General features: G+C 40.8%; 1 protein-coding gene across 1 annotated transcript in view; it reads right to left on the bottom strand.

Moving 5' to 3' along the window:
* Positions 1 to 13041, bottom strand: part of LOC140453953 (dynein axonemal heavy chain 8-like) — a 1210036-nt gene that overhangs the window by 431494 nt on the left and 765501 nt on the right. Inside the window, exon 44 of the mRNA XM_072548830.1 lies at positions 7876 to 8100. Coding sequence (XP_072404931.1) covers positions 7876 to 8100 — 225 coding nt within the window. The remainder of the gene's footprint in view (positions 1 to 7875; positions 8101 to 13041) is intronic.

The raw sequence follows: 13041 nt of genomic DNA, 5'->3' as shown, positions 1-13041 counted from the left end.
CCCCAGCCCCAGGGAAAAGACTTTGTCTGTTTATCCTATCCATGCCCCTCATAATTTTCTAAGCCTCTATAAGGTCACCCCTCAGCCTCCGACGTTCCAGGGAAAACAGCCCCAGCCTATTCAACCTCTCCCCAGAGCTCAAATCGTCCCACCTTGGCAACATCCTTGTAAATCTTGTAAAAATGGTAAATGACATGTGCGCCATGCAAACCCAGGCAATTGCCTTCTCCAAAACAAGACAACACAACTTAACTCCTTTGAAATTTAATTACACCTTGACTGATTCTCTCACCATCAAAATCCTGGCAGTTATCATTGATCAGAAACTCAACTGGACTCACCATGCAAATGCAGTGGCTATCAGAGCATATCAGAGGCGAGGAATACTGTCATGAATAACTCACTTCCTGGCTCTTCAAAGCTTGTCTACCATTGATGGGGCACAAGTCAGGTGGGTGATGGAATGTTCTACACTTGCCTGGATGAGTGTAGCTCCAAACAACACTCAAGAAATTTGACACCAAACAGTGGTCAAAACCCTTCATTAGTTAGCTCATTCATCACAGGAATAAATCGAATGAACCTTCTCTGAACAGTTTTCTTGTATTATGTCCTTTCTGAAGCAAGGACACCAAAATTGTACATCTACTCCTGATGTGTCATACATACTGTGTCTTCACAGAAATTTCTGTTTTTAATTATACATGCCTTCTTAATCACATGGTGAACCTATATATTAACCCTTTGTGATTGATACACCAAGGCACCCTGCCAAAGTGAACATTTCATAGCTTGCAATATTATACTCCATACCAAATTTTTGTTGACTCACTAAATTTCTTTGTTGACCGCTCAGGCACCCTTTTTTTTATATAGATATTTTTATTAGAAATTTAACATTTTTACAAGTTTACAAAAATAAACAAAACTCTCATATACAAACATTGATATACAATTAAATCAAATATACAAAAGCCAAAATTTAACAAAAGAAAAAAAAACGAAAAAGAAAAAAAAACAAAACTCAACTGTCTACTAATCTAACCTACAACTAACCAGAGTGTATTTTTAAATCTCTGACATGCTCGGAATGTGTTAACATCAGATGTAATAAAACCTGTATTCGTGCGGGATTCCTCTCCTAAGGGGCCCCGGACCAGCCAGGTTCGTAATCTCAATTAAATAAAAGCCCTTGTTAGGATAGCCGAAATATCTGTATTTATGTAATTCAAGAAGGGCTGCCATATTTTATAAAATAATTTGGTCTTTCGGTGCACCATATTTGTAAGGAAGTCAAGGGGAATACATTCCATAATTAATCTGTGCCAATTTGAAAGTCCAGGGGGGCTGTCAGCCACCCAGTTCACCAAAATATTTTTCCTTGCAAGAAAGAGAGAATAGAAAATAGTCTCTTCCTGTACATGTCCAGGGAGAGAAAGTTCGAAAAGCCCAAAAGGAGGGATACAGGGTCCACTTTAATTTCCGTTCCTAAAATTTCTGTCAGGGTACTTGCTACTTTAGTCCAATATCTACGGATCTTATGACAGGTCCATAGGCAATGTACAAGAGTGCCCACCTCTATTTTGCATTTGGGACACATTGGAGATGCTCCTGCCTTAAATTTTGCCAATTGAATTGGTGCTATATGGGGCCTATGAAGTATCTTCAGCTGGATAGCTTGGGTTCTCTTACAGATAGTAATTCTTCTAGCGTTTTCCCAAATATCATTCCACATTTCTATAGAGATTTCTAGTCCCAAATTCTGATCCCATGTTTTAAGCAGATTGTCCATATCTCCCGATACTTCATCATGTAGTAAATGATAAATAGTACTGATGGAAGATACCCCCACTGGTCGTAGGACACTACATTCTCTATCTGATTTATAAAGACTATCTAATAACGTAGTCTTCTTCTGTATATAGTCTCGAATTTGGAAGTATCGAAAGAGGTCTCCATTAGGTAATCCGAATTTCTGACGCAGCTGTTCAAAAGACATCAGGACCCCATCCTTCAATAGGTCCCCTAGACATGAGATACCCCTGGATCTCCAGAGTTTAAAAGTGGCATCTGTAAACCCCGGTTGGAATCCCCATGCTCCCACTATCGGCGCATAGGGGGATGTTTTATGTGAATTACCCTCATTTTGTCGCATTATATTCCAAGCCTTAATTGTGTTTAGTATTATAGGGTTTTTACAGTGATCTGTAATGATTTTTCTCTTGTCTGAAAATAAAAGGTTAATAAGTGGGTATTTTACTTGAGAGGCCTTGATATCCAACCAGATTGATTGTGGACCAGACAAGACCCAATCAGCTATGTAACTGAATAGGGAACTTAACTGATATTTCCTAAAATCTGGGAAGTCCAATCCTCTCCTTGCCTGTGGAAGCTGTAGCTTCTTCAGCTTAATGAGGGGCCGTCTATTATTCCAGATAAAGGAACCCAGCCAGCCATATAATTTACGTAGAGCCATCCTCGGCAGCATCACCGGAAGCATTTTCATAGGGTATAGGAGACGGGGCAGGACATTCATTTTAATTAGTGCTATTCTACCCAGCCAGGAAATTGGAAGGTCTCCCCATCGCTGGAGGTCCTGCCTTATCCTTTCCAGTAAATGCACAAAATTAGCCTTGTATAACTGACCAAATACTGGGGTAATAAAAATGCCTAAATATAAGAAACCCTCCAGGGACCAACGAAAGGGAAAAAGGGATCCGTCCACTAAGTGGGGTGTCATAGCAAGGCCACCGATTGGCATAGCCTCCGATTTTGAAAAATTAATTTTATAGCCTGAGAATGCGCTAAATGTATTAATAACTTGGATTATTAATAAATGTATTAATAACGGACATCAGAAGATTACTGAGGAATAGAAGAACATCATCTGCATAAAGGGTAATTTTATGTTTACCTGTACCAATCCTCGGGGCCGTTATATTAGGATCAGCCCGTATAGCTTCTGCTAGTGGTTCAATTATTCGCGTAAATAACAATGGCGAGAGAGGGCATCCCTGACGGCAGCCCCTACCCACACTGAGGCTATCTGAACCTAATCCATTGGTAACCACAACTGCTTTGGGATCACTATACAATGTTGAGACCCATTTGGTAAACACCTGTCCAACGCCAAACCTTTCCAATGTGTAAAACAAATATGACCATTCAACCCTATCAAATGCCTTTTCCGTGTCTAATGAAACTACTACCCCTAATGACAGGCTTGAATCATATTCAAAACCCTTCTAATATTATTGGATGATCTATGGCCCTTAATAAACCCCGTCTGATCATCCTTTATAATATGTGGCAGTACCCTTTCTAGTCTCAGTGCTAACGTTTTAGAAAGGATTTTAAAATCTACATTTAGCAAGGATATTGGTCTGTATGACATACAATCTTCTGGATCCTTTCCTTTTTTTAAGGATAAGAGAGATATTTGCCTCATTCAGCGAAGGCGGGAGACAGCCCTGACTATATGCATAGTTATACATGTCCATAAGTGGACCAGCCAATATTTCTGTAAATTCTTTTTAGAATTCAGCTTGAAAACCATCTGGGCCAGGTGCCTTACCGCTCTGAAGTTGCCTAATTGCATCAAGTATTTCTTGGACTATTAGAGGAGCATTTAAGACCGACACCTGTTCCGGAGTTAGGCCTGGAAAGGTCAAATTTTTAAAAAATGACTGCATCCTCCTAGTCCTGTCTTCACAATCCTGCGATTTATATAACTCAGAATAAAATTCTCTAAAGATCGCATTAAACTTTTTATGATCATGAGTCAAAATACCCGTACTTTCCTTGATAGACGTAATAGTCTGAGGGGTCTTTTTTTTCTTTGCAAGAAATGCTAAGTATCTACCCGGTTTGTCGCCAAATTCATATAACCTTTGTTTTGCAAATAATATTTCCCTCTTAGCCGTTTGAGTAAGCGTAGTGTTTAGAGCTGTCCTAAGAGCCGTAATCCTTTGCAATTTAATAACAGACGGTCTATCAGTGTATGCTGTTTCAGCTGCTTTTAAGCGAGCTTCAAGCAGACGCTGTTGTTCTCCCTTCAATTTTTTCTGGGTCGCTGAGTAGGAGATGATCAAACCTCGCATGTAAGCTTTAATGGTCTCCCACATCATTGATGGGTTGCTAGCCGTACCTGAATTAATTTCTAAAAAAGTTTTAAATTCTTGAGAGAAATACTTTACAAATTTCCTATCTTTCATTAGGAAGGGGTCCATACGCCAATGCCGAGGGGATGTCCCATTGTTCCTCGCCTTAGTTTCCATATATACAGCAGCGTGGTCGGAAATTGCTATACTACCTATTTTACAGGATGATATGGAATTTAAAAAAATCGAGGGGGCAAAAAACATATCAATTCTGATATGGCATTTATGTGGATTGGAGTAAAAAGAAAAATCTCTGCCCTGTGGATGAAGACATCTCCATACATCTACTAATCCTAAATCTTTGTTCAGATCCACCAATTGTCTAGATCTGGAAGATACTCCTACAGTATTCTTGGGAATCCTATCTATTTCCAGATCCATAATACAATTAAAGTCTCCCCCTATAATTGTATGACGGGCACCAAGAGCCATCAATTTGAAAAGGCTTCCATTATAAATTTAAAGGGGTGTGCTGGGGGGCAGTACAAATTTAAAATCCTATATTCTTCTCCATTTATGAGGGCTTTAATCAAAATATATTGTCCAGATTCATCTTTTATCTGATTTAGGACTTTGAAAGGGAAATTCTTCTGAACAAGAATAACAACTCCCCTGCTTTTTGAGCTAAAAGAAGAAAAACAGGCCTGATCAAATCCACCCTGTCGTAATTTCAAGTGTTCTTTATCCGGCAGGTGTATCTCCTGTAGGAGAGCTATATCAACTCTTTCTTTCTTAAGATTTGATAATATTTTCTTCCTTTTGACTGGTGAATTATTCCCCTTGACATTCCAGGTTCACCACTTAACCGACTGATCAACCATAATCATCTGGGCAAATCCGAGACCCCTCGGGAGGGGAAACCCTATCCAGAACATCCCGAGCATAGAGTATATAAAATTTACAAAAATAAAAGCTCTCTAATACACTCACAACAGTATAATAAAAAACTATTTCTAAATTAAAAAAATATAAAACGTATCTAAGTGGAGATTTTCCCCCTTGTTCCCAGGGGGTGTCACTTCCTCTCCAAATGTCCATCATATCCTCTCCCAACCAATGCCCCACCCTTGACCCAGGCGCTCCTCAATAAAATGAGGAGAATTCAGATATAATACAAAGCTAGAGTTAACAGTGAGCACCCTACCCCCACCCATACCAACACCTGGATATATGTGGTAATGTTAATACCATATATAAACATATAACTATAAAATTACAACCTCAACAAATAATAATTAAATATAATAATACAAAATAACAAGGGAGAAACAACCCCGCTCCTAAAGACAGAGGTAAAATAGAATAAGGTAACCACCTCCCCCCACCAACATTAACCAAACCCTCCGGCTTATATATATATTATACACACACATACATACATACATACATACATACCCACATGTATACATAAAATAATAAAAGAAAACAACTCCAAGGGGGGGTGGAGAAAATCAAATCCCTCTCCCCATCCCCCATGATAATATTAAACAGTAAGGTAAGAAAAAAGGAAAAAAAGGGGTGGGATATAAACCAAAGCGGGGGGAAGGCAAACCAACATCCATTATTTCTTACAGTTTATCTAAGAGAGTCCAAGAATTCCTTAGCCTTTTCTGGCGATCCAAAGTTATACACGGATCCTTCATGGTTAAAGCGTAGCGTCGCTGGGTAGCGTAAGGAGTACTGAATATTTAAGTCCCTTAAACACTTCTTCGCCTCATCGAATGCCTTCTTCTTTCGGACCAGAACTGGAGAAAAGTCCTGGAATAACATGATCTTGGATCCTTTATAGATCATAGCTTGGGGGTCTTTTCCAAGATTTCTAGAAGCTTCTAGGAGTATCTGCCTCTCCCTATAGCTGTGCAGCCGAAACAGGACCGGGCGTGGGTGCTGGTTCGAGCCGGGCCCACGTATTGCGACCCGGTAGGCTCATTCTACCCTTACCTGGCCTGATCCAGCCTCCAGATTTAAATGCTGTGGCAGCCACTGTTTGAGGAATGCTGTAAGCTGGCCTTCCTCTTCCCGTTCGGGAAGGCCCAGCAAATGAATATTTTTTCAATGGTCCGGACTCACTGTTCGAGAGTCTGGACCCGATCCACGGCCGATTGTGCTGTAGTTTCGGAGGTTGCGGCCTTTAACTCCACCCCTCCGACTCGGCGCTCGATTTCCTGGATGTCTCGGTCGTGCTTCTGCAGCGCGGCCGAGAGTGAGTCCCTCGATTTTGGGATTCTTCAATAAAAGCGTCGATCTTCACATCCACTTTGGAGATCATTTCTACAAGGCTTGTCACTGTAGGTAAGTCCCCCCGGGGCGGCTGTGAACGCCTCAGCTGCAGCTGGAAAGGTTGGGGGAGGGGGTCCTGCTTGCTGAGAACTGCGGGCTCCCTTCCCTTTGGTCATTTTTATTAAATATTAGATTGTTTAAATTTAATATTGAACAACTAATTAAATTAAACAGCTACTATAAATGATTTGGTGAGTGTGGTGGGGGTGGGTGACCCACTTTACCCAAGTCATGGGAGGAGCACTATAGACTCAGACTTGCTGGGTCGCCGCCATCTTGGATCCCCCAGGCACCCTTGATAATTTACATTCTTACTCATCTTTCTGTTGTTATAAAGTTAGCTATATTCAGTTCCTTCATCCAATACATTAATTTATGTTGAAGCTAGTTGAAGCTGCAGGATTGATTCCCAGGATACTCCACTAGATACAGCTTGCTTCCAAGATGATGATCCATTTAACCCTATTCTCTGCTTTCCTTTCAGCTAACCAATCCTGTATTCTCTGGAATTTAGAAGATCCAAGGTAACTTGATTTGAGTGGATAGATAGTGGATACAGTGAATAGATAGAAATTATTTCCACTGATTGGACATGTCGAATTAGCCGGAAGCCTAAACATTAGCCATGTCTATCAGATGGCAAGTTAGGTAAAATTTCTTAAAAGAAAAGGTGGCAGAATTTTAAAACTCAAAATCAACGTGAGGTTGATACTTTTCTTAATTGAAGGCATGATACTGAAACAAAAGTTACATATAGTCAGATGAAAGATCAGCTGTAAGTTTTTTAATGGTGAACAGGTTGGAGAGGAGAAATTTGCCATTTCTCTTCTTCCATTCCTAATAAATGAGGGCATCACTGGCTAGGCCAGGATTTATTACCCTAATTGCCCAGAAGGCATTAAGAGTCAACCACTTTGCTGTAGGTCTAGGGTTCCATGTAGTCCAGACCAGGTAATGATGGCAGTTTCCTTCTTTACATGACGTTTATGAACTACATGGAGTTTCCCCCTAACAATGGATTTGTGGTCACCTTTAGACTCTTAATTCAGGACATTTAAAAAAAAATTGAATTCAAATTCCACCATCTGTTGTGGGATTTAAGCTTATTGCCCCAGAATATTACCTGGGTGTCTGGATTAACAATCTAGTGATAACATCACTCGGCGATGGTCATCCTAACCCAACATTATGGATGGGACTGTGGAATTCAAAATATGAACATATCAACCATAATCTTATTGAATGCCAAAGCAGAATCAGGGGGCTGAATATTCTACTTCTGCTCCTCTTATATATATGCCAGAACATTTCCATCTCTCTGTGAAATGGCAACTTTTGTGAAAGAATCCGGGTTAGTTTAAAAATATTAACTAACAGCACTAAAGTGAAAGAATAAATGAGAATTGAAATACAAATATAAATTCTTTCACCATACCAAGTCATCAAATATGTCCCTCTGATGAACGTGGATGGTGACGAGAGTTTCAAACTGGATTCTTTGAAATGTAGTCAGGTCGTATGTTGTTTGGCTGATTAGAGCATTCAGCAGATCTAGAAACTTCTGGTTAGTTGTTTGCATAATCTTTTTACTGTCTTTTGCAATTTTAATTGCATCCTCTGAATCCCGTGTCCATATTATCTGGATTGCAAGAATTCCTACCTGGAGGTATGAAAAGAAAACATTGAGGGTATGTGCATACAAATGAATGACATAAATAACCCAGTACTGTCACAGTCACAGACCTGAAACACTGGATCAAAACTGAATAAACGTAGTAGGAACAAGGAGTCAAGAAATTTCCCAATATGGTGGAGAGCTATCTCCAGATAAATGTGTCCTGTGTTCACCATTTCACTCTGAGAAGATTTTGTTTATTCATATGTGGGATGTGGGCATCATTGGCTGGCCAGCATTTACTGCCGTCGCTAAATGCCTTTGATAAGGTGGTAGTGAGCTACCTTCTTGAACCACTGCTGCCCATGTGCTGTTTGTAGATCCACAATGCATTCAGGGAGGGAACTACAGGATTTTGACCCAGCAATAAGGGACATATTTCCAAGTCAAGATGGTGAGTGACTTGAAGGGGAACTTGCAGCTGGCAGTGTTCACATGTATCTGCTACCTTTGTCCTTCTAGATGGAAATGGCAGTGAGTTTGGAAGGTGCTGTCGAAGAATCTTTCAGTGAATTTCTGCAGTGAATCTTGTAGATAGTACACATTGCTTTTACTGAGCATCACTGGTGGAGATTGTTCCTAGTATCTGATTGCCTCTTGTAGTCACTCTATGTTAAAAGTAAATCCAGTTCAGTGTCTGGTGACTGGTAATCCCAACACCCTGACCCCCAACCTCACCACAGGATGTTGATGGAGGGGATTCAGTGATTTTTTTTGGATGACAAGGAACAGGGGTTAGATTGTCTCTCACTGGAGATGGTCATTGCTTGGCAGTTCTGTGACATGAATGTTACTTGCTGTTTGTCGTCCCAAGCTTGGATATTGTCCAGAGCTTGCTGCATTTGAACATGAACTGCTCCAATATATGAGGAGTCATGAATAGTGCTGAACATTGATTTATTCTCACCATTGCACTATCATATCAAATCAAGTCAATCATTGCTGAACATCCAAATTTCTGACCTTATGATGGAGGGAATATCATTGATGAAGCAGCTGAAGATGGTTGGCCCTGAGGAACTCCTGAAGAGATGTCCTGGAGCTGAGATGACTGACAACCAAAACCATCATCCTATGTGCCATGTATGATTTTAACCAGCACAGAGTTTGTTCTCTGATACCCATTGATTCTAGTTTTGCTAGGGCTTCATGATGTCACACTTGTTCGAATGTGGCCTTGATATCAATGTCTGTCACTCTCACCTCACCTCTGAATTTCAAGTCTTTTGTCCATGTTTGAACCAAGGTTGTAATTAGGTCAGGAACTGAATGGCCTTGGCAGAACTTGAACTGGACATCACTGAGTAGGTTATTGTTGAAATGATGCTGCTTTGTCGTATTGTTGATGACACCTTCCATTACATTACTGATTATCGAGTAGAGACTGGTGGGGCATAATTTGCTGGGTTGGATTTGCCTTGCTTTTTGTGTTAAGGACTTACCCGGGTGGTTTTTTATATTTTTGATTAGATGCCACTGTTATATTGTAATGGAACAGCCTGGCTAGGAGTACGGCAAGTTCTGGAGCACAAGTCTTCAGTATTATTGTTGGAATGTTGTCAGGGTCCATAGCTTTTGCAGTAGCCAGTACCCTCAACTATTTCTTGACAGCATGTGGAATGAATTGAATTGAAAAAATGGGGGTGGAATTGTGTTGGAATGCCAGTCCTAAAAGCAGTTCTGATTCAGGAATGGAGGTGAGCATGTGCTGTTACAGACTAGATAGAATATTCATCTTGGTTCTCTGGGATTTTATCTGAATTATATGGAATTTGAATCTGCTCCCTCGGCCTCACTCTCACATCCTTATCCATTCCCTGTATCCCATCCAGATTACATGCAACATATATAATGGTGCTCCCACAATACCTGTCATACCCATTACTCAAGCATGGATATTTTTAAAGCAAGTTTTCATCTGCTAATAAAGAATCCACCATTTAGAAATTAGTAATAATCTGATCAAAATGTCAGTTAAGCACCGTAATTCGTCGATTCCATAACAGAAAGTTTACTCTGCATCGAACCTTCTTAATTGTTTAAATGAATGCTGTTGCGAAACAGATCAAAGAAAGAATAATTTAATATAATCTCATAACGATGGCAATCAAATAAAGTTAATAGTCTAGCTGAGCCTGTGTAATCCTGGAATTCCTTTCCCAAGGACACTGAGCGTCTACCTATAACACATGGACTGCAGCAGGCCATGAAAGCAGCTCACCAGCACCTTTACAAGAGCAACTAAGAATTGGCAAAAAATGGTGGCCCATCCAGTGACACCCACATCGTGCTAGTGAGCAAACAAAAATACTCCAATCTAGTAAATTGGACTTGGAGTTCAGGCAAATATTCATAATGAGGTCATCTGGAGAAACAGATATTCAGTCATCCATGTTTGTTGATACACTTCATAAATATGAGGCAGGCCAGATTCAATGAAATGAGCCAGGACAAATAAAACAAATTGAGATCTCAGGAAAAGCGTAAGTTAATTGGTGGGTTAGTACTGTAAATTTATTTCCTTTTCTCCAAAATTTGGAAGTTTGACTGTGAAGCTGGGGCAATAATAACAATTTGTTTGACAATAAGGATTAAGTAAAGCATTTCAATTAATCTTCCTATATTTAAATGCCAGCAGAAAAAGAGCTGGCATCAATATAGCATAGCCTTGAGGTTAAGATATTTGTGAATAACAGGTTTATTTAAGTTCTAAAACTCATTTGAAGAATGTTGGCTTTACTGGCTACAGCAAGTTTTCTTTCCCATCCCTAACTGCCTCTGACAAGAAGCAGTGAGCTCTAATGTTGAACCACTGCAGCTATGTAGTAAAGGTACACCTATAGTACCGTCGGAGGGGATCTTCCAAGATTTTGACCCAGTGATAGTAAAGAATTGATAATGGAATTTCAAGTCATGACAGTACGTGACTTGGAGAGGAATTTGCAGGTACTGGTATGACAATACAATTGTAAAAATAGGAGCAAAACCCGATCATTTTGCACCTTGAGCCTGCTCAGCCATAACAGCATAGCTTATCTGCTTATGTTTTAAATTTTACATTCCCATCTCCAACTGATAATATCTGATTCCCCTGCCTAGCAAGAATCTATCCACATCTCTCTTAAAAATACTTTATTTCTGCATCAACTGACAAGAGGAAAAATCAACGTCTATCTTGTCAAGATCAGCCAGGATCCCATGTACTTCAAATCAAATCACCCTTCATTCTTGTGATCTCTAGTGGAAATAAACCCAGCCTGTCTAACCTGTCCTCATAAGACAATCCATTCATTCCAAGTATAAATCTAATAAATTTCCTCTGGACCATCTCAGATCGATTTACATACTTCTTTAAAAAGAAGGTCAAAACTACACACAGTACAGAGGAACCTCGATTATCCGAACACTAATTATCCAAAAATCGGATTATCTGAAGAAGATCTCGTGATCCCGGTAGAAACGTTACATCAAATACGTGTTTCCAACAGTGATTGCGTCTTTTGTTTACAGTGATTAAACAGGCACCATCTCCAAATGGCTGTCTGCCCGCTCTTTCTGTCTCCCCACACTTTCACTGGAGTTCTTCACAGGAGTGTACCCTACTCCACAGATCATCTCTCCAACATTGTCCTGTACAGGGTAAAAGTGGAACCTGTCAAAAAGTTGCAGTAAAAATGTTGTGTGCGCGTGGCTGCGTGTGTGTGTGCTATTTGGAGGCTTACCCCACAAAGGCAACAGCAGCAGCAGCAGCAGCAGCAGTCTTGTTGGTGTCCAGTCCAGCTACCCCAGAGAGGGGGTGGGGGGGGGAAGGGCTTGAGGCGCGGGGGGAGTGATAGACGGGGTTGGGTTGGGGTTGCACGGGAGTGGGGGGAGGGGCCGGTGTTGCATGGGGTTGGGGGTTGTTGGAGTCGGGGTTGCACGGGGTTGTGGGGGGAGACGTTGCATGGGGTTGGGGGCGGGGGGTGTTGGGGGCGGGGTTGCATGAGAACGGGAGCAGAGTTGCATGGGAACGGGGGTTGAGTTGGATGGGGTTGGGGGCGAGGGAGGTGTTGGGCGGGGTTGGGGGGCAGGGTCTCATGCACGCTGTGTGCTGCTGCTGCAGTCTCCTGAACGGGGAGCAGACTTTACAAACTCCGAGCCCCAGAGGAAAGGCATGTAATCAATTAACCGAATAATCGAATATCCAAACGACATAGCGCCTACCCATCATGTTCGGATAATCGAGGTTCCCCCGTGTTTGGGATGCAGTTTCACCATTGGCCTGCATAACTGAAGCATAACATCTTATTTTTATATAATAGAGTCATGGAGATGTACAGCACGGAAACTGACCCTTCAGTCCAACTTGTCCATGCTGACCAGATATTCTAAACTAATCTAGTCCCATTTGTCAGCACTTGGCCCATATCCCTCTAAACCCTTTCTATTCACATACCTATCCAGATACCTTTTAAATGTTGTAATTATACCAGCCTCTACTTCGTCTGGCAGCTCATTCCATTCACAGACAACTCTCTGCATGAAAACGTTACCCCTTAGGTCCCTTTTAAATGTTTCCCCTTTCACCTTGAACATATTAAATTACAATAAAGGATAGAATTGCATTGCTGTTCTTCATTACATTCTGTACCTGCTAACTAACATTTTTGTGACTCATACACAAGAATACCTACATTATTTTGCAACTCAGAATTCCACAGTTGCTCTCTATTTGATTTGATTTGATTTATTACTGTCACATGTAGCGAGATACATTGAAAATTGTTGTCTTAAGTGCTTTATAGGCAGATACACAAGTGCATCAGGATAACAGAACATAGTGCAGGATACAATCTTACAGCAGCCGAGAAGATGCAGAAAGTGATCAACATTAACATTAAAGAGATCCATTCAAATAGCTAGTAACAGTGAGGAAGAAGTTGTTGT

Source organism: Chiloscyllium punctatum, chromosome 3 (genome assembly GCF_047496795.1).
Source record: "Chiloscyllium punctatum isolate Juve2018m chromosome 3, sChiPun1.3, whole genome shotgun sequence".
In the NCBI taxonomy this organism is placed as follows: Eukaryota; Metazoa; Chordata; class Chondrichthyes; order Orectolobiformes; family Hemiscylliidae; genus Chiloscyllium; species Chiloscyllium punctatum.
Note: the sequence above shows the minus strand (reverse complement) of the source record. Positions and strands in the feature narration are given on the sequence as shown.